General features: G+C 41.4%; 1 protein-coding gene and 1 pseudogene across 1 annotated transcript; both read left to right on the top strand.

Moving 5' to 3' along the window:
• Nucleotides 1–144: 144 nt before the first annotated feature.
• On the top strand, nt 145–19,143 carry LOC117504724 (E3 ubiquitin-protein ligase DTX4-like). Its single transcript, XM_034164225.1, is given in 14 exon segments — nt 145–391; nt 393–520; nt 4,299–4,862; nt 4,865–5,489; nt 16,869–16,930; nt 17,884–18,045; nt 18,161–18,222; nt 18,303–18,380; nt 18,383–18,539; nt 18,542–18,620; nt 18,683–18,797; nt 18,898–18,999; nt 19,002–19,067; nt 19,069–19,143. Coding segments are annotated over 14 exon segments (2,340 nt in total). The 5' UTR covers nt 145–314; the 3' UTR covers nt 19,132–19,143.
• Nucleotides 19,144–26,102: 6,959 nt separating this feature from the next.
• LOC117505390 lies at nt 26,103–26,885 on the top strand (annotated as a pseudogene).
• Nucleotides 26,886–27,961: the final 1,076 nt, after the last annotated feature.

The raw sequence follows: 27,961 nt of genomic DNA, 5'->3' as shown, positions 1-27,961 counted from the left end.
AGGATAGAAAGAGACAAAAAAAATCCGAAGGCTCTACTCATTGCTACCGTGCAAAACTACAAAATGGAAGGTACGATCATGTGAAAGGGGGGGGGGGGGGGGGGGGGGGGCAAAATGTACATGTATGTTTGTTGAGACACATCTGGGTTGCAAACTGCCCAAGATGGATGCAGCGCCGCTGTGCACAAGGATGCACGGATGAGCTGCAGCGCATCCGAAGCGCCGTCATCCTCACGATGATCGCTTGCATTTAAACGTCAACATCACCTCTGATTTTTTTTTTCTTCTTTTTCTCTCGCCTCTGCAGGAGTAGGATGTTACTAGCGTCCGCAGTAGTTGTATGGGAATGGCTGAACGAGCACGGTCGCTGGCGGCCGTACAGCCCGGCTGTGTCACCACATCGAGGCGGTCATCCGGAGCGACCCCCGGTGTGGTAGCGTGGTCCTCGGTCAGGTGGACTCTCGCCTCTCGCCCTACATAATCGATTTGCATTCCATGCACCAGTTCCGACAAGACACAGGTGAGAGGGCGTTAAGATGACAAAGCTGAGGCCTCTGATCAGGTGGAGGCCCAGGTGGTCATTCATCTCCAGGAGGTTTTTGTTAGAATATTAACAATCCAGCTACTTAGAAGGATGATCAAAAGACCCTCCATTAATTTTGGGTCTTGATTGGAATTGGGATATGGATATGGATTGGGTCCTCTTTCAAATCACACTTATCTGAAAAATCTGTCAATCCATGTCAATCCATCCACTTCCATGTGAACTAGAAGCTCAAGGCACTTTATGTTGATGCCAGGAGCAACTTGAGGATATAGAAGATTATAGACCCTCCATTAATTTTGGGTCTTGATCGGGATTGGGATATACATATGGATTCTGGGTCCTCTTTCAAATCATACTTGATGTCTGAAAAACCTGTCAATCGATCCATTTCCATGTGAACTAGAAGTTCAAGGCACTTTATGTTGATGCCAGGAGCAACTTGAAGATATAGAGGATTATAGACCCTCCATTAATTTTGGGTCTTGATCGGGATTGGGATATGCATATGGATTCTGGGTCCTCTTTCAAATCATACTTGATGTCTGAAAAACCTGTCAATCGATCCATTTCCATGTGAACTAGAAGTTCAAGGCACTTTATGTTGATGCCAGGAGCAACTTGAAGATATAGAGGATTATAGACCCTCCATTAATTTTGGGTCTTGATCGGGATTGGGATATGGATTCTGGGTCCTCTTTCAAATCACACTTGTCTGAAAAATCTGTCAATCCATGTCAATCCATCCATTTCCATGTGAACTAGAAGCTCAAGGCACTTTATGTTGATGCCAGGAGCAACTTGAAGATATAGAGGATTATAGACCCTCCATTAATTTTGGGTCTTGATCGGGATATGGATTCTGGGTCCTCTTTCAAATCACACTTGTCTGAAAATCTGTCAATCCATGTCAATCCATCCATTTCCATGTGAACTAGAAGCTCAAGGCACTTTATGTTGATGTCAGGAGCAACTTGGGGATTATACACCTTGGTGATTTTTTTGTCAGATGGGGATTTGAACCAGGGATCCTCTGGTCTCAAACCCACCGACTGTTAAATAGTTGTTTTGATCTTGATCCAGATTCCTTTTTTCAGACTATTATGATTCATCTTTTGAGTCAAGGCCTTGTTAAAGTATGATTTTGATCAGGAACCAGATATGTTTGGAATCTTTTTTCAATTTCACTTTTAGTCAAGTCAAGCACTTGCCCAGCATTTCAACTGATGTCTCACAAATCTGCCAATCTCACAAAAACCTCATAGAATGGTTGCTCTTATTAAGGGGAAGACTCACGTAAAATTGGATTTTGGTGTTGATCTGGATCCATATGTGGATTTCACATCCTTCGCTATGAAATGAGGCATTTGTCCATATCAGTCCAGACCAGTTGATCTGTTTAAGAAGAATCAAATCAAATCATTTTATTTATATAGCGCCAAATCACAACAACAGTTGCCCCAAGGCGCTTTAGGAACAAGAAGACCCCCATTAAATTAGGTGTTGATTTGGATGTAGATTCTGTCTTATTTTAACCTTTCTTTTTGTGAAATAGGGAATTTTCCCAACATTTAGAGTGAGTTATCAAAAACCTCACATTCTGTAATCTTCACAATACGTAGTGAAGTTTGGTCCTGTCAAGAAGATTAAATTTGAGTGTTGATTGGAATCCAGATGGGTATTATTAGTTAAGTGGCTATTTATATTGTACCATATTCCTTCAATTTGTATGCTATACAATAAGAATAGAGCTTTAATTGTCACTGTACATATATACATACATACATACAGTGAAATTTTTCTTCTGCATTTAACCCACCCTAATAACAGTTAGATACAAGCTAACCACTAGGAGCAGTTGGCAGCCACAGTCCAGCGCCCAACTCCAGAAGTAGAGATCCTGCCTTGGTCACTGGCAGAGAAAGGAGCAGACCCAAAATAAGCATGTTTTTGATTGTGGGAGGAAACTGAAGTACCTGGAGGACACCCACACATACACGGGGAGAACATGCAAAGTCCACACAGAAAGGGCAAGAAGCGATCCCACGACCACCACGCTGCCCCCATGAATGATCAAAGATGGACAATCATGATGTTGTACCCTGATTGCAGCACTTCAGAAGCTGAGCGAGAAACAGAAGCATCCATGTTTGCGATTGTCCTGGATCAAGACTAAGATCCAGGCTTTCACTGACTTCCTCGACCCGGCCGTTAGAAGTGTAGTTTGTATGCAGGCGAAAGTGTTGATCTCGTAGAGACGTTCAATTATCTTATGGATCTTGAAGTCCCTGGGCAGAGGTGTTAGGTGATGCAGATATATATGCACAAGAATGAAGTCCAAGTCTTTGGTTCCTGGTGCTTTCTGTCTTGCTGAATGTTTGTGAGACTTGCATACTAACCCCGTGACCTAAGATGGGCTATTAATGGCTTTAGTACAAGGGTCCATTTTTTGGAGGATCCTTGGGTACTGGGGGAAGACCAGTGGAATAGTAGATAAAAAAAAATATGTTCTTGAAAGCTGGCTAGTCAAGTGTATCATGGCTGGCGTACCTAATAGATACTTAGGGAGACTAAGATGAGGAGTATCACTTGTATTTGTAAGGGCATATCAGCTATGACATTTTGGCTATGTGGTACATATCTCTGGGCGTTATCCAGCATGCAGGTGCCTCAGTTTGAGGACCCACTGGCCAGATTAGGCCAAGGGAATGCCCACATTTGATTTGGCTCTTGCAAAGAAATGGTTGAGGGGCGTGTACCTGTTGTTTGACTGAGTGGTCGTCTTCTAGGACTCAGGGTAATCCATGATGTAGTTGATGCGGCAAGATGTTATACTAACATGCTCCCCAGACCTGACCTGAATTGAAAGAAATTTCCCATTTTCATTTGCAGATATATAATGGATCACAGAAAGGGTCTTATGTCAGCTCAGGAGATTGTGGTTGCCCCCCAATTCAAGGGCTGTATACTTCTAAGGCTGTGTGCCTGACAAAGATTTGCTCTCCGAGACTGGACGCCAAACCAACCATTCTGAAATGAGATTATACGTATATATCATGTTTTTGGGGGGGCTTTGGTGGATGATCGCTCTTTGCTTTCTGACGTTGGTTGGACGTGGAATTATAAAATTATTTAACTGCTTCTGGATTCATTATTGCTCCCGCTGATGGAAGGAAATTGGAAAAATATACATTATTATACCTGATGTGAAAAATACATGCTGGATGGAAAGAATAATCATCTCTATTTGAAACACAAAGTGGAATCATGATTGCAGGAAGATCTCATCTGTCACTGTAAGATCAGGCACCAATATTTGCCCCACTTTGTGTTCTGTCCATAGGCCTTTGATGTAGAAAGGCTTTATGAAGTAACTGTAGAGTTTCTCCTGGACACCTGGGAAAGCAAACACAGCCAGCTATAGGTCAGATCAAGCCAGCCAGCCAATCAGAATTCAGAGCACAGTGTGCTGTTACCAGGGGCAACCTGTTTGCCCAAATTCTTAGCAAGCAAACACAGACATGTTGAATTTTATAGAGCTGTAATCTCCAACATGCTTGTCCAGTGCAAACAGTGATGCAGCTGTGTCAATAGACATTTACCTCATATTTAATCTGTGTTTCATCCTCCAACATAATAACTGTAGTTCAACTGATTCAGTAGACTTGATGTGAAACACGCTTCAGAGGTTATGTTACAAAAGGCCTGCAGATGTCTAGAAATCTGTATCAGCTCGTCTCTGCCCTTGTTCCAGGTACCCTTCGACCAGTACGACGTAGTTTTCTACGATCCCGCCTCGGCGCCCGCCAAGGCTGGTTGTGGGAGTGGGAGAACGACGCTGGGAGTTGGACAGCTTACGACACTGAGGTGGGCATCGCCATTCAGGCAGCACGTGACCGTCAGCAGCCCTGGCTGGACCTGGCACCACTGGGTTTCTGCTACCTCATTGACTTTGAAAGCATGACCCAAATCAATGGGCAGACACAGCGCTGCCGACGCATTCAGCGCCGTTCCGACTTGGCATACCCACTGGTATCAGGGGCCCTGCCCAAATCCCACCATGCCTGGGGTCCCACATCCATGCCTGCTCCTGGAGGGCTCCTAGGAGTGGATGTATCCAGCGTGGGCATGGGACTCAGAATGAGCAGCAGTGGGACGGGTAACGGGAGTGCTTACCCGAGTGGAGCACTTCCTGCATCTGCCATCACCTCTTTAGGACAGCCTTGTGCCTGTCAGCAGTGTATGTTGGTGCTAAGTGTCAAAGCAGGCACTCTGTCGACTGCTCACACGCTGGGTCGTAGACCGCCACAGACCAAACCTCTAGTCCTAAAATAGGCGGACATCCTGTTCTGGAGGATCTTACCTCACTTACCCTCCCTCGGCCTCCAACACTGACTCGGTCACTCTCCCCTCACAGGACGTCAATAGTTGGTGCGGCAGGTGGTTTCAGTGTTGGTGGTATTGGGGGTCCAGGGGGTGTGGGTATTATTGGTGGCAGTGGTGTAGGTAGTTCTGGCTTTGGCATTGGAGGAGGTTTCCCCCACTCTCTCTCCTTCCTTAACTCTGCCACTGCTGCCCTGTCCATCTCCTCTTCTCGGCCCCCTCCTCCACCTCTCCCACCTCCTCCACCCCCTCCTCCTCCACCCACCACAATCGCCACCACCCCTTCATCAGCCACCGCCGCCCCCTTAAACCCCCCCAACTCCTCCTCCCTCTCTGCTTCAAGTTCAACTGCTATGGCAACAGCTCCCAGTCCACCCCTCTTTTCCACAGCCGCCTCCACCTGCACGCCCTCACCTTCTGCCCGTGTTCTGGGCCCAGTGTCCTCGTCTGGTGCTGCCGCATGTGCAGCCCCGCTGCCACCCCGCTCCAGCCTGGCAGGACTGAGCCGTCCTGCACTGCAGCGCATCGCCATGGCTCAGTCACGTGCACTCATTGCCTCTGGGTGAGTAATGAAACACTACAGCACTATAACCTGTTGTGAAGAGTTTGATGCTGGCGTGTGCTTGGAATTTTCTTGTTGAATCCAACAGGTGATGTTATAAAAAAAAAAAAACAATCAAGCAACCATCAGAAGAAGTAATTAATTCAGAGTAGCGGCCTTATGTTTGTTTGTATTTTGGTATTAGCTATCCAGCTATTAATTCTGGAATTTATATACTACAGTAGGACTCTTAACATTCTGATCAATTTCTGTTCAACTAATACACCCTACGTCAGTTGTGCACAGGACTGACAGTAAATTGAATGCAGATTTGTGTTCCAGTCTAGATCCAGGATCCCTGGCAGATTTCCTAAATACACTTGCTGTTTTCCATTTTGTCACTGACAGTCAGCGAAATGTGTAACGTTACTGCTGTTGATTTGTTGTCCTGATTCCACAATAAAGTCAGCTCACATCAAGCAAGGGCTTCGCTTTACGATAAAGCTTGACATCTTCATTGCATGGTGCTAATATTAGCAAGCTTAAAAGGCTTCATTAACATGAATCAAAATTTTTGTCAGGAAACCTCTCAAAAACATTGCATGTTTAAAACAGATGCCGCCATGAAAGAAAGCAAAGAGGATACTTGGAATTATGACAATACTTGTTGTGATACTTTGTATTACAAACTGGAGTACCGTCTTTCATTTCTTTCATTATGCTATTTAATCTCAAAAGATGCCTCTTATTATACTGCATATGTAACAAAACAAGAGTAAATAATGTGCATGAATTTCCCATTTTGTTAAGAGCCTCATTACACAATGGCTGGGTACAACATTCATTAAGCATTCATGAGCTTTAAATCTTTGTGACAAAGTCCGTCAGGCCGTTCATTTCCCCCGAGAAATAAAGCAATGCATTCATACCGAACAAATGAAGCTCTCACATCGTTTCAGGCATTCCAGACATTAGTCATCCAACTACGTAATGATGGATTTAGTTCATTATCCCCTCATCCCCAAACATTAGAGCATACTTGATGTAGTTTTTATGCATGTTTCAAACAGCTAAGACCTGGGAATTTTGTGTCTCAAAATTCCAAAGAGGGAAAAAGACAAAGAAACTAAACACTGGAATCACAGGTACAACTGGGAAATTTGAGTGTGGGTTCTAAAATGGCATAAGTAAGCTCTGTTTCACAATGACTGTTCACTGTGTCAACAGTCTAACAATTTTACGGCTGCGCATTTCTGAACAGTTGTGCATCACACAGTCCAAGAAATTTGATTGACAGGTGATAACATCCGATGCTACACAGTATTCATATAAAATCACCAAAATAATTCCAGTTTGTAATGACATTTTCAACACTAATGTTCTGTATTTCAGGAATATATCCTAAGAGTGTCAAAGGCTGAGGGGATTGCGAGGAAGGCAACTGAAAATGTTGTTTCTGTTGTCTTGAATACTCATGGAAAAAACAACAACTCAGAATTTAAGAAAAAGTGCCACAATGTGACTGTTCCCACAGTTTTGTGCACATGCACCATAGGAAGCAGCACATTAATTCACAAGTCATGCCAAAACACAGGACTCGGTGTAACCTGTGATGCCTAAGAATTGTTAATCATACATCTAATAGTAGCTAAATTAGCAAGTTAGCCATTAAGCTAGTCGCTATAGCAACACTTGCTGTTTTTTCTTGCTCACAAATGTATCAACTCTCAATCCACAGGAAAAACACCTCCGTTGGAAGCCTTAAGGACAAGTTGGAACATGCCCTGCTGTTAAACAATTTCTCAGATACTCACTCAACTGAAAGCCACCAAAAGCCGCCTGGATTTTACAAATGGTTATCAACACGGGGGTGTTTTTCCTGTGGCGGGCGCACGGCGCCAGCTGCGAGCCGACGCGCCAATCCGTCCGCACGTCTTTCGTTAAAAAAAATCTTTAACAGTGGAATGTCCGGATAAAACTGCTGATTCCGACCTCTTCTGAAAGTTCTCTGTTCTCTCACGACATCCTGGGTCAACAGAGGCTTAAATCTGGAGGTTTTCAGCTTGAAACAGGATGACGACGTCGCCTCAGAGTGCTGCGCGACGTCCCGCTCCGTGGGAAGTCCTTAAGGCGATAGAAACAATCCAAAATCTCTCATCAGCCATTAAAATTTTCACCGAAAACCAGCTGAATTTCTTGAATGGTGTCCACTTGGATGTACCTCACAGTTTTTGAAAAAATTTTGATCAAGCACAGCGCCAGTCTCTCAGCAACTTCTCAGACAAAGGAATTCTGACGAGGGGGCTGGACCACCCCTTCCACAAGGCGTGCTCACAGGCGAATGACATCACCGACAGGCATGAAAAAACTCACGCATGCGCACGAGGGTTCAAGCTTGGCTGATGTAATCACACGTGATTCAAATCCATATAGTTTTTTTAAAAAATAAAACTGTCGGTTTCTTTTCTCGCAGACCTCATATTTTATATATATATATATATATATATATATATAATATATATATATTTTTATTTTATTTTTTTTAATTTATTTCTTCCGCAGCTTACAAGTTATCATGATACAACTTTTAACTTTGTGTTATGTCTTCAGAATTGCTCTTTTGCGTGCTCTCCACCTGTGTTGCCGCACAGCTCCTGCTCTTAGCTGCTCCACTGGAGTATTATCTTCCATGGCTTTAAACACCCATCCACTTTCACGCAGTCACCCAAATTTTAACTTGTGTTTGTTCAATATTGACTGAAATATCACTCTTTTGTGAGCTGGAGCTCTGCCTAAATGCTCGTTTGAAGCGTGATGAGTCACTGCCTCAGTGCGCACACACAGCGGAGCTCATGTGATCCATTAATTCCAGAAGTGATTAGAGGTGTTTTCAGCATCCAAGGTTTGACAGACAATGATTAATCCGCTACAAAATAATTATTTTATATAGAGTCCAGCGCACAGAGCAGGTGGAATTGTGTGCGCAAGAGCCGCTCCAAAAATAGCCTCTCAGTCTTGCCTCAGTGCGCACACACAGCGGAGGTCATTGTGATCCATTAACAAGATATTAAATCAACATACTTTTACATACAACAAACATCAACATACAGACATACTTTTACAGCTAGGAACTGTTTTATCAAGCTATAAAAAACATTAAAAATAATTACCATAAGCTGTTTAAAATACATTCCACATGGAGCAGGAAAGAAAGGGAAAAAAAAGCGTCCAGATGAAACAGTCCTCTGATTCTAGAAGTGATTAGAAGTGTTTAACATCCAAGGTTTGGCAGAAAATCATTAATCCACTACAAAATAATTATTTTATATAGAGTCCAGCGCACAGAGCAGGTGGAATTGTGTGCGCAAGAGGAGAGCTGTTCCAAAAATAGCCTCGCAGGTCCTGCGAAGGTGCCAGGCGCACGGATAATGGACTTTTTGTAGACTCGTAAGCACCACGCAAATGCCTCTAAGCCATCGCAGTAACTCGAACAGAAACTGCGCCACGCTGTTGTTGCTGCATCATATCAGATCTGCTCGTTAGTCTGCATCTAAAAAGGAGTGAACACACCTTGGAGAGCTGTTGCACCAAGTGGACTGACATGAATCATGGCTCCAACACGAGAGATGTCAATTGAAACAAAGGAGAGGATTATCAAACTCTTAAAAGGAGAGTAAATCATCACGCAATGTTACAAAAGATGTTGGTTGTTCACAGTCAGCTGTGTCTAAACCTCTGGACCAAATACAAACAACATGGGAAGGTTGTTAAAGGCAAACATACTGGTAGACCAAGGAAGACATCAAAGCGTCAAGACAGAAAACTTAAAGCAATATGTCTCAAAAATCGAAAAATGTACAACAAAACAAATGAGGAACGAATGGAGGAAACTGGAGTCAACGTCTGTGACCGAACTGTAAGAAACCGCCTAAAGGAAATGGGATTTACATACAGAAAAGCTAAACGAAAGGCATCATTAACACCTAAACAGAAAAAAAACAAGGTTACAATGGGCTAAGGAAAAGCAATTGTGGACTGTGGATGACTGGATGAAAGTCATATTCAGTGATGAATCTCGAATCTGCATTGGGCAAGGTGATGACGCTGGAACTTTTGTTTGGTGCCTTTCCAATGAGATTTATAAAGATGACTGTCTGAAGAGAACATGTAAATTTCCACAGTCATTGATGATATGGGGCTGCATGTCAGGTAAAGGCACTGGGGAGATGGCTGTCATTACATCATCAATAAATGCACAAGTTTATGTTGATATTTTGGACAATTGAAAGGATGTTTGGGGATGATGAAATCATTTTTCAAGATGATAATGCATCTTGCCATAGAGCGAAAACTGCAAAAACATTCCTTGCAAAAAGACACATAGGGTCAATGTCATGGCATAGGGTCAATGTCAATGAGCAGATCTGATTTGATGCAGGTGTTAATTTGGGGGATGAAAATTTACAGGGTGATTCCATAATTTTTTCCTCAGAATTGAGTGATTCCATATTTTCCTCTGCTTGGTCTAAAAAAGTAACTGTTACTGACTGCCACAATCTTTTTTTCTTGATTTCTTATAGTGTTTCTTAAAGCCAGAAAGTTGCCATTTGAAATGACTTTAGTTTGTCATGTCTGTGATCTGCTTTTTTTCTACAAAATTAAACAACTGGACCCAAACTGTTTATTTTGTATATCAATGATTTTGTGAATGTATCCAATGTGCTTGGCAGCATTTTATTTGCTGATGATACAACGCTGTTTTACCTCTGGATCAGATATACAGGAAGTAGCACAAGTGATAATACAGAGTTGGAAAAAGTTAAACATTGGTTTGATATAAACAGATTGTCACTAAATATTATAAGACAAATTTCATATTGTTTAATGATAGAGCGAAAAAAAATAATGTGTCATTACAAATAGATGGAATGGATATACAAAGGGTAAAAGAAATGAAATTTTTAGGAGTCATGATTGATGAAGATCTTACATGGAAGTCACACATAAATTACATAAAAGGAAAAATAGCGAAAGCCATTGCTGTTTTGCATAAAGTAAAATATTCATTAAATAGTTATGGTTATTAACATTGTACAATTCATTGATTGTCCCATATTTAACTTACTGTGTAGAAATCTGGGGATCAACATATACAACCTATATACAACCTTTATTTATTTTGCAGAAAAGAGCTTTAAAAGTGATTAGTAACAGTGGTTTTAGAGATCCATCTAATCCATTGTTTATTAAGTATAGGGTACTTAAATTTCATGATTTAGTTGATTTGAAAATATTACAAAACGATGTACCAAGTTAATAAAAATACTTTACCAACAAACATTCAAAATATGTTTGAAAAAGAGTAAGTAGTTGTAAATTGAAAGGAATAGAAGTCTTTAAAAAACCAAGATTTAGAACCAAAGTAAAGGAAAGGAGTATTGCAGTAAATGGTGTCAAATTATGGAACAATCTTAATAAAGAAATTAAAGAATTAGGTCGCTTAAATTATTTAAAAAACATATTAAATTAGATGTATTAAGTAAGTATGAAAACTATGAAGTAAGTCAGTGGGCTGCAAGAAAGTCAAAAAAAAAAAAGTAAACTTAATAATGTTTGGAGTGTCTTAAGTTTAAATGTAACCTATCAGTGATGTAATCTATTAATTAATGGTCATAATATGAAATGGGTCAGTGGTATTAACAAGTTTAACAATACAATCTGTTAAATAATGTTGACTATGATGCTGTATATTGAAAGATTGTATTGTTAAAAGGGGCAGAAATCATAAGACTTGTTCTTCTTTCTGCTCCTTTTCATTCTGGTATTGTGGTGCTTTTGTTTTTTGCTTTTCTGTTTTTCTTTTAAATGAATGAAATAAATATAAAAAAAAAAAAAAAAAAATGAACCATGATTCCATAATTTTTGCCAGGGGTTGTATAATGCCACGATAGCTCACAAAACAAAAAAAAAAAAAAAAAAAAACAGGGTGCGTGGCTCTTTCTTCATCCTTCATTATTCGGTGGGACCGCGGCTTTAGTCTCAGCACATTCCAGTCCCTGGAATGTGCTTTGACTTTTAAGAAGCATTTGAAGACTCTTCTCTTTAATAAGGCTTTTCAGAACTGACCAGTTGTTAACCTTGTCCTTTGTTTTATGTATGTTTTATTATTTTTTAATGGTATTTTAACCTGTGAAGCACTTTGTGACCTATGTCTGTGAAAGGCGCTATATAAGTCATGGTCTAGTGGTTAAGGTGTTGGGCTTGAGTCCAGAAGATCATGGGTTCAAATCCTCGCCTGACTGGAAAATCACTCAGGGTCCTTGGGCAAGGCCTTTAATCCCCTATTACTCCCGGTGTGTAGTGAGCACCTTGTATGGCAGCACCCTGACATCGGGGTGAATGTGAGGCATAATTGTAAAGCGCTTTGAGCGTCTGATGCAGATGGAAAAGCGCTATATAAATGCAGTCCATTTACCATTTGTCACTTTTATGTTTTCACTCCTTCCTCTCCTGTCATATTTTAAAAGTTTTTGCAGCGCGCCTGCTGATTACATCTTGATCATGGATCAAATACGTTTGACAGGAAAGTCCACAAATATGACCAGCTTTACAACAAGGAGTCAGAAAAAGATGCTGCAATTGAGAAATGACCTGCAATTTATGGAGGAAAATTGTACATACAGTATAATTGGTTTTGAGGTTGATAATTGCATAAAGAAGTGGAGCTCACTGAGGGACAAATTAATCCAGAAAAGGCTGCTGTTACTGCGGCAAACTGCATAAAGACGCAACAGAGAACTTTAGGGTCACGCGCACGTCAACGTCATTGCATGGCCACAGAGTTACAGAGTTGCAGAAGCATAAATCGGGCTTTAGGATTTTAAGGTACCACTCTGCAGTGGACTTATAAAAAATGGATTTTGCCCATTTTATACATTTAGCAGAGTTTCTCAGTTTTATACATAACATTTATTAATTTATTTTATAATGGACAAAATTCGCTGGTCCACCTGAATTTATTATATGCAAGTTTTACTGTATGTATAAAAAAGTAAGCCCCTTCGGCTGCTCCCTCATTTTCACAGATCACGTTAATTTTGCACAAGTTCTACACTGGATGCTCTTCTTGACGCAACTCCACATTACATGGAGAAATGTGGCATATATACTCAACAAAAATATAAACGCAACACTTTTGGTTTTGCTCCCATTTTGTATGAGATGAACTCAAAGATCTAAAACTTTTTCCACATACACAATATCACCATTTCCCTCAAATATTGTTCACAAACCAGTCGAAATCTGTGATAGTGAGCACTTCTCCTTTGCTGAGATAATCCATCCCACCTCACAGGTGTGCCATATCAAGATGCTGATTAGACACCATGATTAGTGCACAGGTGTGCCTTAGACTGTCCACAATAAAAGGCCACTCTGAAAGGTGCAGTTTTGTTTTATTGGGGGAGATACCAGTCAGTATCTGGTGTGACCACCAATTGCCTCATGCAGTGCAACACATCTCCTTCGCATCATCCGTAAAGAGAACACCTCTCCAACGTGCCAAATGCCAGCGAATGTGAGCATTTGCCCACTCAAGTCGGTTACGACGACGAACTGGAGTCAGGTCGAGACCCCGATGAGGACGACAAGCATGCAGATGAGCTTCCCTGAGACGGTTTCTGACAGTTTGTGCAGAAATTCTTTGGTTATGCAAACCGATTGTTCCAGCAGCTGTCCGAGTGGCTGGTCTCAGACGATCTTGGAGGTGAACATGCTGGATGTGGAGGTCATGGGCTGGTGTGGTTACATGTGGTCTGCGGTTGTGAGGCTGGTTGGATGTACTGCCAAATTCTCTGAAACGACTTTGGAGACGGCTTATGGTAGAGACATGAACATTCAATACACGAGCAACAGCTCTGGTTGACATTCCTGCTGTCAGCATGCCAATTGCACGCTCCCTCAAATCTTGCGACATCTGTGGCATTGTGCTGTGTGATAAAACTGCACCTTTCAGAGTGGCCTTTTATTGTGGGCAGTCTAAGGCACACCTGTGCACTAATCATGGTGTCTAATCAGCATCTTGATATGGCACACCTGTGAGGTGGGATGGATTATCTCAGCAAAGGAGAAGTTCTCACTATCACAGATTTAGACTGGTTTGTGAACAATATTTGAGAGAAATGGTGATATTGTGTATGTGGAAAAAGTTTTAGATCTTTGAGTTCATCTCATACAAAATGGGAGCAAAACCAAAAGTGTTGCATTTATATTTTTGTTGAGTGTATATAAATAAATGTACTATATGAATGTCTAAAAATATGCAGTTTCATGTGGCTATTGATGTTGGTGTGTTTTGGCTGCCTCCATTGTCCAAGGTGACCACAACGGATCTACTGCATTTGGATTTGGCACAAGTTTTATGCTTTGTGCCCTTTTTTAGTTCAGCAGATAACTGAAACAATCCTTCACATGGTGATACAAGCACCAAATTTGGCACAAACACTCCTTATAATACATTACGGTACTCTTAAATAAAAAAAAAAACGACTGGCCACTTGAATTTTCATTTGGCGGCCAGGTAGCGGTCAGTTGAAGAATTACACAAGGGCCAAAATTGAGAAATGCTCCAATCACATTATAAACTGTACCATATTATGTGTCCAGTCATAAAGATTCTAAAAAAGTAAACTTTGGACTGTCAATGACTGAATGTTATGGGTTTAAAAACTGCAAGAATGGTGACAAAGGTCAATTTCAGTTTGTACTGGGTCAAAAGTTAAATTTGCTTCTATTTGGTAAAAAGTGAAGCAAATAGGGCAGCACAGTCTCATTTGAACCCCTGCATGATATCACGGGATTTGACCATTTCTGGGGACAGCCTCCCATTGCGCAATACAAATACAGCATCACTTCTCACGGGCAAAATGGTGTACCGTTTTGTTTTTGGCTGCAATCATCGAAGCAGTCGGGAAAAGTGCAGGTTTTTTTTTCGGTTCCCAGGGACAGGGAAGACGTGCAAATGGGAAAGGTTGTGTCTGTGTTAGCCTACCACAGCTAGCCAGAGTAGCTGGATTCTCTCACCCGCAGGACCCGCTTCGACATGTTTAAGCTCCGGGTCATAAGCAGACCTCAACACCTGTCTGTTCTCCACTGGCATTGTCACTTTTTTCTTTTGCATTTTCACTTTGTTTGCCGTGTAATTTTCCCCAAAAACTCAAGAGGTCTGCCCCCGGATGTAGGATTATTGTAGGGTATCAGTTAAAGCTCACAAATCCAGGACATAAATGGCACTCTTGAAGTCCTCGAGCCTTGTAATTTTGCGGTCTGGATGGAAGCCACGTCATGCTAATAGATTAGCGAGGATCACAGAAACATGAATAGCTGACATGCTTTCTCACCATTTCTCTCCTTTAAATTCCCTCTTTAATTTTTCCTGTTTCTCTTCTGTCATACATTCATTATCAAACACAAAAAATATCATCTCCGAGATGTATCTAGGGACAAAACACTAAAAAGAAAAAAGAAAATGCTGCTAAATTACGTGACTTTTTTTGAAAGAAGGGGATCTGCTAGCTTTTCAGTTGGGAATATTGTCTGTTTTTATTGAGCTTTTCAGTTAGCTTTAAATTTAGTTAGCATTTAGGACCTAAACTGCAACTAAAAAGCTAACAGACTATAGGTTTAGCTAAATCTTAGCTAAACCTATATTCTGTTAGCTTTTTAGTTAGCATTTCATCTATATATTAAAAGCCAAGTGGCCTCTGTGTTGGGGTTATTAGCTAACAACAGTGAACAATGGATGTTGATATCAGATTCTGAACTCACACGCCATTCCAGCAGGGGGCGGTAAAACCAGCACTACATTAAAAGCCAGTGGCCTCTGCATGTGCCTACCTTTGAACACAGACAAACTGGGGCGAGCTGACATTTGCCGTTTGGTGTGCTTATGTATTTTGGGTCAACGATGAACCTCGCCAAAACGGAACATTGATAGGACTAATATTTTTAGAGAAATTACGGCCATTGCGTAACAGTGAATAATGGCTGTTGATAATTACATTCTGGACTCACGCAATTCCAACTCATTATAGAAATTTTGCATCATTTATTAACACCCTGAAAAATATCAGCTACCTATTTTATAAACACTACCCAATCTAAAACCTGTGGATCCCTACTGGCAACGGTTATCTTTGTTTTTGCTTTGTTTTTTGTTAGCTTTTTAGTTTGCTTTATTTTCTGTTAACTTTTCAGTTTGTTTCAGAGTTAGTTTGCTTTATTTTCTTAGCTTTATAGTTATCTCATTTCACAGCTAGGACCATAATGCCATCATTGGCATTCTTGCCTCACAACTAGAAGCTGGTATGTTTCGCTCTAGCCCCCTTTCTTTCTGAACGGAGTTTTCATATTTTCCCATGTCTGTATGGACTTCAAAACATCCACGTTAAGTTCACCTTCTAGTGGAGTAGTTGGCAGGTTCAGCACTACATCACTATTTTAAATAAAAACATGCCCTGCGATAGATAAGCTGGCGTCCTGTCCAGGGTATACTCCACTTTACATCCTAAAGATTGCTGGAATAAGCGCCAGCTCATCCCCCGTGACCCCTTGATTGGAGTAAGCGGGTATGGAAATTGAATGAATGAATGTGGGTTTTACCCAGTTGAAACCCACATGAGATAAAGACTGGTGTGGTGCTCGGTCCGGAAGGGGAATCAGCAATGTCCAAGTGGAAGTGCACGCTCCTCATCTTCGTGGCTGAGCTCGACTGTGTTCCCTCTAGCTTCTAGTTTCCTGGCAGTATGATGTGGTAACTGACAGTAATCCTCCAGTGACGCCTGTCTGCTGCAACCAATGTTTAGGCACAGATGGAAACAAGTGGATTATCACTATAAAAAGAGGAAGAAGACCTACAACACACACACACGATTGTGACAGTGAAGGTGAGACTGCAAAGAATAGTGGATATGACTAAAAATAAAAGAAGCCAACGGATACAGACCAATGCTGTGGAAAAGTCTTGATTTAGACTTGTGACTTCTGGCAGAGAAGATACCGTTATCAAAGTGGGGCAGATCGAAGTCATCAAGTCTGATAGGAAAGTCATGACAGATTTCTTACATTTCTTACTGGATTGGCCCAGTTCAGTAATTCAGAATCATATATCAAGGCTGTTATTCTGGTCTGTGACCAACTATTCGTTCTAAACATGCTTGACAGGGTGAACTCCAAAACCGCATATGCTGTAGGCAGCTGTGTGTAATTCTAACTATTTAACACATCACTCATTGGATCTTGACACCTTGATTTTGGGATAAGATGACCAGCCAGGGTTGGGATTTGACTTGAGGGTGCCAAGTATCTGGAGATTTATGTGATTTTTGTGTTCTTGCTTTTCAGAGTGCCAACAGTTCCAGTGAAGAATCTGAATGGATCTAGCCCTGTTCACCCTGCATTGGCAGGTGACAATTTCTTAAATTTTTCAGAATGACCTCTTTCCACGTCTTGTTCGGGGTATGGCTAAGATATGAACCCAACAGTTGCTTCTACTGAGTCTGTAAGCCATGGATGCACTACAACATTTTGGGTCTTTCTGGACTGTGTATGGATCCCTACGACATGGGGCAGGAGATCAAGCTTTTATGTGACGGGTGGTCTCAACTGTGACCAGATTGTCAACTGTTCAATCCCCCAAGCATACTAATACATCTAGATTTAGATATGGTTTTAAAAAAAAAAGTGCTTGCCCCAACCTCATTAGAACCACCAAGGTGCCCGTAATCAAGGCCCTTTGTCCTTAAAGGCTCCAGTGGAGCTGCTCCACTCCAGAGAGGTAACTGCCCAACTATAATTCAATTAGTTAGGCAGGGTGTCACCTATTTAAGAAGTTGTTGGGCTCAGTCCCGTTTAAGTGTCTTGAACTCATGTATTGTTCAAGCTTGTGGGATATGAGGAATTCTTTGATTGTACAAAGTGGGCCATTGAATAGCCTGTTGTGATTCTGCTGGACTGGCATTGTCCGCCATTGTGACTATTCTGCCATTGTGAAGATGGGAGGTACCGTCAACAGCTCTTAAACAACAGCAGTAGCTTGTGGTGTTGAAATTGATCCAGGTAACAGATGTAGTAGACATCCAGCGAGCCACATGTCACAGTCATCCAAAGCAGTTTATCTAAGACATTGTGTTGTTCAGCCAAAATCCAATTAGAAAACATCCCTAGGACGTATATAGAGGTTAGCATGAACGTTGTTTAGCCTTCAAGATGTTTTGCCAAAATGGTGAAATGTCACAAGGCATGTGGCAGGCTTTTATAACCTGATCTTCTAGAATCTTGGTGAGCTCATGATAGTTTTCACCCAATAGTTAATCCGCAGATGCAGTGTCTGACATTGCCCTCTACTGGTCGTACACAGGTATTACAGGCATACTTATGAGTGCGGCAGGACTCCCAGTCTGTCTGACTCGTCCCCCCAAGCTGGTTCTCCATCCACCACCTGTCAGAAAGAGTGAAATCAAACCTGTTCCTGGTTTGGGCCACTGCTGTCGCAAGACCACCAAGAAACAGGCCCGCAAAGGTGGGTTGCACCAGGATGAAGCCCATTCTACAGACGTCTCTCTCATAAATATAAACTCACAGGCTTTATTGGAATTGTGTGCTGGAAAAAGGTCAGTATCATTCTTTTTGTGTAGGAAAGACCCCTGAAGAGGTGGTGAAACGGTACCTCCACAAGGTCCGCAATCCCCCAGAGGAAGTGAGTTGTAAATTTACAACCAGCATTTGGCAATTAGGTTGGATGAGACATATGATACAGCTAATATGTTCTCAACACAGGACTGCACTATCTGCATGGAGGCTCTGGCTGGTGCATCAGGCTACAAGGGGCCTGGCGTAGGTGCATCTCCCGTGCAGAATCAGTTGGCCGCCTCACACAGTGTGGTCACCAGTACCACCTCCAGTGCCTTGTTGCTATGTACAACAATGGCAACAAGGATGGCAGTCTGCAGTGCCCAACCTGCAAGACCATCTATGGAGTCAAGACTGGAAACCAGCCCCCCGGCAAGATGGAATACCATGTTATACCTCCTCACTACCCGGCCACCCTGACTGCAAAACCATCCGTATCATCTACAACATCCCTCCTGGCATCCGGTATAGTCGGGTGCCAATGTTTGTGATGTATACCAACTACAAAAAGTAGCAAAAACATGAAGCCATTACTTTTGTCATTGTTCACTAGGGCCAGAGCACCCAAACCCAGGCAAACCCTTCACTGCCCGTGGGTTCCCCAGACCATGCTACCTCCCTGACAGTGAGAAGGGACGCAAGGTAAATGACAAATCCCATTGACGTCTCTCACTTCAGCTTTCTGCTTTGACTATTACCTGACCAGATAAAGGCTATGTTTTATTTCAATCTCTCCATGAAGGTTCTGAGGCTGCTGCTTGTAGCATGGGACCGTCGCCTCATTTTCTCAGTGGGAACATCCAGCACCACCGGCGAGTCAGACACAGTCATCTGGAATGAAGTGCACACACAAGAACCGAGTTTGGGTCTAACCTGACAGGTCACGGCTACCCGGACCCTGGCCATTTGGAACAATGTTCTCGAAGAGCTCAAGGCTCAGGGCATCACTGAGGAGGAGTGCCTACCCAGAGACTGAACAGGAAGGAAAGCAGATAGGAAACCCGCCTGACACAGCTGGATTTTCAGGCAACAAAAATCTGGAAAGAATTTTAGAAAATTATTTTAAAAACTCTTCACGAGAACTTTACTGGACTTGGGGGTTTCAGCTGAAGTGGCTGAAATTAATTCATCTAACGAGTGCATGAGTCGCTTCACTCTGTGGGGAAATCTGTTTTTCCTGATGCAGTAACAGTGTCATGGTTACAGATGTTATTCAGTGTGAAATTTAAGACCACTGTGCACATAGAAGTCAGTGTTAGATAAAAAAAAAACATTTATACTGTGAGAATTTAACAAGAATGTAATTGTCTTTTGTTGAACTGACAGCAGAATTTATCCAAGGTTAAATAAGAACTGGGATTCTTTTAAATGTTAGTCACAAGGCAGAAACTGAACTTTTTCTGCTACAGACTTCATATATTGCAACTGGGGCCATAAGTATCTGAACAAAGTGTTCAGCATATTGGAGTTTGTCTTTATGTCTACATCCCCCAACCTTGTTGTTTTCTAAGTTTACATCTGTTCTCAAATACACAAAATACTTGGAGGGTGTTTTTGATCTGGCCATCTTGTTTGTTTGCCCTCAAGTACTTGTTTTCTAAGATTACTAGTTTACCTGTGTTGTGCTATATTTTCCCTTCTCAAATACACAGAATTCTTGGAGGGTGTTTTTGATCTGTTTATCTGTGGTAAAAGTTTTTCCTTTGCTCGATTTCTTATTTTCTAAAATTTCTAACAGTTTATATGTGTTAAACACATAACACAAATTTCTTGTGGGGGCGGGGTGTTTTTGATATGGTTATCTGCAGTAAATGTTGGTTTTTTTCTGTCCTCTTTTTTTTAAAGTTAATTCATGTGTTAAACACTACATTTTTCCCTTTACACATACACAAAATACTTGGAGGGGTGTTTTTGATCTGGCCATCTTGGGTAAATGGTTGGTTGTTGTGCCCTAACCACTTGTTTTCTAAGATTAATAGTTTACCTGTGTTTTTTTTTATGTTTCCCCTTCTCAATTAGACAAATACTTGGAGGATGTTTTTGATCTGGCCATCTTGGGTAAATGGTTGTTTGCCCTAAACTACTTGTTTTCTAAGATTACTATTTACCTGTGTTTTCTATATTTTCGCTTCTCAATTAGACAAAATACTTGGAGGGTGTTTTTGATCTGGCCATCTTGGGTAAATGGTGGTTGTTTGCCCTAAACTACGTGTTTTCTAAGATTACTAGTTACCTGTGTTTTTTCTATGTTTTCACTTCTTAATTACACAAAATTCTTGGAGGGTGTTTTTGATCTGGTGGTAAATGTTTTTCCTTTGCTCTGATCTTATTTTCTAAAATTTCTAACAGTTTATATGTGTTAAACACATACACAAATTTCTTGAGCGGGGAGGGGGGGTGATATGGTTGTCTGCAATAAATGTTTGTTTTTCTGACCTCATTTTTTTAAGTTTAATTCATGTGTTAAACACTACATTTTTTCCTTCACCCATACACAAAATACTTGGAGGGTGTTTTTGATCTGGTCATCGCTGGTTAATGGGGTTCTATTTTTTTCTGTATCAGACTGTTATGTCACAAACTCAGTGTATTAGCCTTTTTTTTTTTGGTTTGTTTTTTGTTTTGTTTTTTTTAAACAAACGTACTACATGTGGCCACACCTGTTTCTGCAGTCCTTCCAGTTGGTTCGTTTGGGTTTTTCCAGCTTAACGGTAGCCAGCTTCACCGGCGGTGACAGCTCTTTGGACTTCACCTCGACGTATTACAGCCACAGATTCTTAAGTGCAACTCCGGACCGTTTTATTACTTTATCTGTAAATGAAATCAATGTAAATGCCTGTTGTGCTTTTGGTGAAATGGGAAACACAGACTAATAAGTGCAGTTTTTCTTACACGGTGCATTATTGAAACTGAAAATCTTCCCTTTGAGCTCATGGCAGTTTGCTTTCAACTCCAATATGCTGTAACACAGTGAAAAGTGAAACCTTGCCGGTGTCAAATAGTTTATGGTCCTAACTTTTAACTGGACATCTGAGCATGGATATTTGCTGACCCCTAGTGTTACTTTTCTTTTTTTTTTTTTTTTTTTTTAGAATTATACACCTTTCTAAGTTTGATTTGTATTACTAAATTTATTGCTGTGAGTACTTTATATATTGTATTATTTCCATGATATAATTTTAAAAAAAAAAATTTCATTCTATGTCTTGATTTCATACAATGTAATTTAACTTGCATTGTTAGGGGCATGGTATGACAAAGATATGCTATTTATTAACTGGAGTGCCAGAATTTGGGGGTTTTTTTCCGTATTTTTTTCTTTCTTTCTTTTTTTTGACATTCACAGACTGACATTTCGTAATTGTTCTTTGTGCATGGTTGCATAATGGCTTTCTGTGTCCTTTTGCATCTGTGTTGCCATTAGATAGTGGAGACATCTATGGATTCTTGCAGGAGGAGTGATTTCCTCAGGTTTGGTTTGGACCAGCTGCCTGAACTCAGATTTGCACAAAGCTTTTTTCTATTGATATGATAGTCAAAAGTCTGTTTGTTTGTTTGTGTGTGTAGAACACCAGCCTCAAATGCTCTAATCACACTCCAAGTTGTAGAGGTCAGGGTTTTTTTGTTGTTGTTGTTTTTGTTTGTTTGGGTTTTTTGTTTTTTTGCCATCATATGTTTTAACATCAGCAGGTGCAGAAAACTTATTGTGGATCCGGCTTTGGTTTGTTTGTATTCAGTCAGTTGAGGGTCTGTTTATTAAGCCGTGGCAGGAACAGTATGTGCTCACATTATTAATGTAAGACAACATTAAAAACATTCTTACTTTATAATAATTTATGTATGCACTGTAGATGTTTAATGTGCACTAATTTGCATTAAAAAAAATTCTAAACAGCAATACTCAGGCTCACTAAGTCTTGCATAACATTGATTTTACTTAACCTTTATTATGAGTAAATTCTGACATCTTGAGTCTCTTTGAATCTATTTGCTTTTGATTACTTTTTTCTTGCACATATATGGTATTTAATCATTTTAAAGCAGAATCTGACACCAGTTCATTTCGTCAGCACTGATGTTGAACTGTTTCTAAGACCAGAAATCATTTGGTTATTGAATGCTTTGCATTTACTGATGGATTGATTTTCAAAGTTAACTCTCACGCTGACTTCTAATACTAGGCTTTAGTGGCGCACGAAGAGTTCATCTGTAAGATTAGTCTGGTTCCCAGATTAGTCATCTGGATTAGCCCCCATTGAATAAATAACAATTTAAAAAAAAAATGCAGTTAACTGGATAGTTGGATGGATTTTTCGTTATGATTTTTAAATCGACAAATCTAGAATTCTAAGACACCATGAGCCAAAAGTTGGAATTTTATCTGTAACAGGATCATCAGCATTCAGTAACCAGGCAAAAATATGTTACCTTTAAGGTGGTTAGTGAAGATATGAATATTAAAGCTGTACAGCCTTTTTTTTTTTTTTTTTTTTTTTTTTTTGGTAAGATTTAAGTCATAAAAATAATTTTCTATGGCACTACTGTGATTTATTCTTTAGCATTTAAATAAGAGATTCATAATATTATATTGTCAATATGATCAAAATTTATGCTGTCTGGAAACAATTTCAACCCCTGAAGGGGGAGAAATTCAAGTGATCACACACCATGACCTACATTTGGTAGCACCATTACAGATCACATGGGGGCTTTCCCTGATCTGTGGAGGGATGCTGGGAAAGACACAGCAACTGCCAATCAGAGTAAAGAAAGGCAGCATGACATCAGCTGGCTGCTAGCTCATACAAAATAAACCAAGATAGTGGAAAATGCTCCGAAACAGCTTATTTCTGTATAAATCTAGAATGTTTTGTCATATATTTTGTAAACTCTTATTATATATATATATATATATATATATATATATATATATATATATTCAACAAAAATATAAACGCAACACTTTTGGTTTTGCTCCCATTTTGTATGAGATGAACTCAAAGATCTAAAACTTTTTCCACATACACAATATCACCATTTCCCTCAAATATTGTTCACAAACCAGTCTAAATCTGTGATAGTGAGCACTTCTCCTTTACTGAGATAATCCATCCACCTCACAGGTGTGCCATATCAAGATGCTGATTAGACACCATGATTAGTGCACAGGTGTGCCTTAGACTGCCCACAATAAAAGGCCACTCTGAAAGGTGCAGTTTGTTTTACTGGGGGGGGGGGATACCAGTCAGTATCTGGTGTGACCACCATTTGCCTCATGCAGTGCAACACATCTCCTTCGCATCATCCGTGAAGAGAACACCTCTCCAACGTGCCAAACGCCAGCGAATGTGAGCCATTTGCCCACTCAAGTCGGTTACGACGACGAACTGGAGTCAGGTCGAGACCCTGATGAGGACGACGAGCATGCAGATGAGCTTCCCTGAGACGGTTTCTGACAGTTTGTTGCAGAAATCTTTGGTTATGCAAACTGATTGTTTCAGCAGCTGCCCGATGGCTGGTCTCAGACTATCCTTGGAGGTGAACATGCTGGATGTGGAGGTCCTGGGCTGGTGTGGGTACACGTGGTCTGCGGTTGTGAGGCTGGGTTGGATGTACTGCCAAATTCTCTGAAACGCCTTGGAGACGGCTTATGGTAGAGAAATGAACATTCAATACACGAGCAACAGCTCTGGTTGACATTCCTGCTGTCAGCATGCCAACTGCACGCTCCCTCAAATCTTGCGACATCTGTGGCATTGTGCTGTGTGATAAAAACTGCACCTTTCAGAGTGGCCTTTATTGTGGGCAGTCTAAGGCCAACCTGTGCACTAAATCATGGTGTCTATCAGCATCTGGTATGGCACACCTGTGAGGTGGGGATGGATTATCTCAGCAAAGGAGAAGTGCTCACTATCACAGATTTAGACTGGTTTGTGAACAATATTTGAGGGGAAATGGTGATATTGTGTATGTGGAAAAAGTTTAGATCTTTGAGTTCATCTAATACAAAATGGGAGCAAAACCAAAAGTGTTGCGTTTATATTTTTGTTGAGTGTATATATATTAAACATTTTTTTAAAGGGTGCATTTGCATATTAGCAACAGAAAACACAGCCATTGATGATTTCCGTTGTTGCATTCCCTCTTCCCTTTATCCCACTGCACAATGGACTTGTTGGCACATTTCCATAACATGACATAAAGTTAGCATGCTAAGCCACAATGAATCATGACATGGTATCTTCGAAGTGTCTTCTGGTTGTTGTTTTTTGTAACATTGAAAATCATTTCTGTTTCTACGATACAGACAAGAGTGCAACTCCACTCAAAGTATGGGGCATTTGGTTTCTACATGTTTTCTGTCAAGCTTCTGTGAAGGCTCTCAGTTATCCAGGTGGTTTCCATACTAGAGAAGCTTGAATCTCCGGCTGGACTGGGTTGCTTGATGCGAGAAGAATAGAGAAGTAGAGAAGATATTCTTCTCTACAAGAGTCAAGACAAATTCAAATTTATTAATTTATATAGCGCCAATTCACGACAAACATATATATATACATATATATATACATATATATATATATATATATAATGTGTTTATTTCTGCTCTAAAATTGGATATTTTAACATGCTTTTCTATGGAGATCAACTTTTATTGCCAGCCTCGAGTGGCCATTCAAGGAATTGCATGATTTTGCACTTCCGCATGGGCTTGATTTTTCTGCACCGGAGTTGCTGCTTGGTTTTCAGCTATATTTTCCATAATATGTGTTTTTAACAACCCATTCTGACTTGTTAGCTCAGACCAAATGTGGAGAATGTGACCCCCTAAACACTCTGAGGAAAAAACAAAACAAAACAAGACACACGAAAAAACCTTTCACACTAACTTTCAGTTGCCTTCTTCTATTTGTGCAACAGCAGAGCTTATCTTAAGTGACAGATGTGATGGATTGGATGAAGCCGCCAATTTTGTTGTATATAAATGCAACCGGCGCCTCCTGTCAGGGTGCGGAGGAACAGATGGGATAATCGTTTATCAGGCCAAAACACGTTAAGATGGTCTGACAGCAACCAGTGGCCAACCCCCCCCCCCCCCCCCCCCCCCCAAAAAAAACAGGACAGATTGCAGAAAAGACTTTGCATGCAAAGAGATGCTTCATGTTCTGTGCCAGAAGGACATTCATAGAAGGAGAAGAAAAGGAGTGCAGGAAGGGAATATGGCGTGTGATTCGGGGTGGTTGGGGCGAACATAGGGGCAGTCGAGGCAGATTTGCCCCCCTCCTCCTCTCCTTTTGCTGGAACCTGAATGGGGGGAGGGGTCTGCTTAGAGAAAACCATTGTCAACAGGCCCCCTGCCACCAACAGAAAGCTGATTACAAACAATCAGCATATTGTAATCCAGCGCACTGAACCTACGGGCGATTCCCCACGTGGTGCCATTTCGTCTCCCTCCCTTCTCCTCTGATTTGTGTTTCACTTGAAAAGCTTTTGGTTGCCTTTTAGGCACAGAGTGGAAGCATTTTTCTCCACGTTCTGCATCGCGCCGGATAAAACACACCCTCTCTCGGTCCTATTATTAAAAGCTTTTTAAACAGAGTGCCGTCCTTGGCTGACTACCAAATGGAGCGCCTTGTTGCCAGGGGAAACGCTGTCTGGCTCTCTTTTTCCTTCCTCCCCCCCCGAGCCTCATATTTCAAACCTGTCAGCTCACAGTGCAGCCTTTCAGCTAAAAGCTTTTTGTGCAGACACTGGAGCAAAGTGCAGCAGATGGGCGGAGTTAGGAGGGAGGGAGGGGAAAGGAAGGGCCGCCCTCCCCGTTGCTAAGGCAACAGTGACATCACGCACCACTAAAAGCTTTTAACCGGATTCCTCTCCTGCCTTAGGCCCCATTTTGAGTCCTCTTTCAGCTAGTCTAGGGGGAAGGGCCGGCCGGGGCTGGACCAGTCTGCGTGAGCTCTCACTCCTCGCTGCAGAGTGTAGACAGCAACGAGCAGAGTAAAAAGGCTTTCAAACTCAAGATTTCAGGCTGAGGCGGCCCTTTCAAAATGGCACTCGAGGATGGTTTCAGCTACCTGATTCCAGGCCACAGTGAGAAACACAGGCGGGCCCCCAACTGGACCGATGGCGAAATGAAAGCCCTCCTGTACGTGTGGGAAGAACACCACAACGAACTGAAAATGAGCAAGAGGAACGCCAAGGTTTACGAGAAGATGTCCCAGAGGTTTTTCCACCTCACCGGAGAACATCGTTTCAAAGAGGAGATCAAGATGAAAATCACCAACATGTCTTTCCAGTACAGGCAAGTGCACCAACATTCGGAAAAAGCAACCTCTGGTGAAGCTAGAAAGTATGAACTTGTCTGTTTTCCCCCTCTCTCTCTGACAGGAAATTAAAATCCAGCCTCACGGAAGGTTCAGAGATACCTGACTGGCCATACTACACGGCCATTGAGAAGATCCTCTCCAAGCCGCTGGAGAACGGGAGGGTGAACTCTGCGGAGTTACAAGCCTCCGCTGCAGGCCCGTCTACATCGTCCCAGTCAACAGACAACCTGGCATCCCAGTCAGAGGAAGGCATGATGGGATACCTGCCCGAGTACACAGGCTCCTCAGACGAGATGGAGATCAAACAGAGCTGGAGTCTCTGAGCTCCGACAGCGAACACACGCAGGGCTCAGGTAACGTGGCGGGGGTGTGGGTCTCACTCTCAACCGTCAGGACCGGCAGATAAACAGTTTCAGGGAAGCAAGCCATCAAAGCTGTGCAAACATTATTCAAATCAGATGATAGAATTGCCCTGCAGAGTTTGTCATGATCACATTTCCAAAAGACAGCATGGGCCAGATCTTCACCAAATTACAGGTTTTAGGACATCTTCACTTCGGAAAAAACATTTAAATTGTAGTTTTCTTTGGGGAAGCTTTTACCTCGTGTGTCTACTTAGCAAAATTATGAGAAAACTGATGAAACGTTTGTTGTTCCTTTAGTTATTATAATGATCCAAACTCCCTGTCCTTGTGAGATAGGGGGCGTTTTAGCAATTTTGTCGAGAACTCTAAAAAAAAAAAAAAAAAAAACAACAATGCTAAATACCCTCGGCCGTATGAGTATAAAAACAGGAAACAGAATGTGACCTTTTGACCTCTTAAAGTAGATCAAGGTCAGCCATCTTTGAACTTATCCAAGGTCTGTGTCCCAAGAATGCTACCTGTGAATTTGAAGACCTGAAAATAAGACAACTGGACTTATGGACAGACGGATGGACGGACTCAAGGCCTTTACAATACCTGATGGCCATATTTTGGCCTCAGGTAACTAGTGGGCAACAACAAGAGAGCACATATTGCACAACATCCCTTTGTTTGTGAGGGATGTGGTTTTGACAGCCATGACCACACTATGCACACATGCACGCACGCACACACACACTTTGTTGGCATTTGGTGTAAAACATCCATTTCCATTTGTAAGAACAGCTCTGTTGACACTGCACTTTTACACAGATTACGGCATTGTTATGACAGTAATGTCAACATTTAACTTGCACGCTTTTATTTAGCTTTATTTAGCATGCCTACATTTCCATCTACAGTATCGCCTTCAAGGGTGCCGTTTTGTTGTTTGTTTTTTTTTACATAATGAATGTTCCCATTTCAGTTTGTATCATTCTTTGTTATTTTTGGCACCATCCCAACTGCAGTTCATCTCCTTTTCCAGAAATGTACCACCTGCCATTGGTTGTTGGAACTTGCTCAGAAAAATATAATATTATCAGTTATCAAGTTGTTCACCAATTGGTTTTCTTCA

This window comes from Thalassophryne amazonica, chromosome 23 (genome assembly GCF_902500255.1).
Source record: "Thalassophryne amazonica chromosome 23, fThaAma1.1, whole genome shotgun sequence".
Lineage (NCBI taxonomy): Eukaryota > Metazoa > Chordata > Actinopteri > Batrachoidiformes > Batrachoididae > Thalassophryne > Thalassophryne amazonica.
This window is presented reverse-complemented; position numbering and strand designations above follow the sequence as displayed.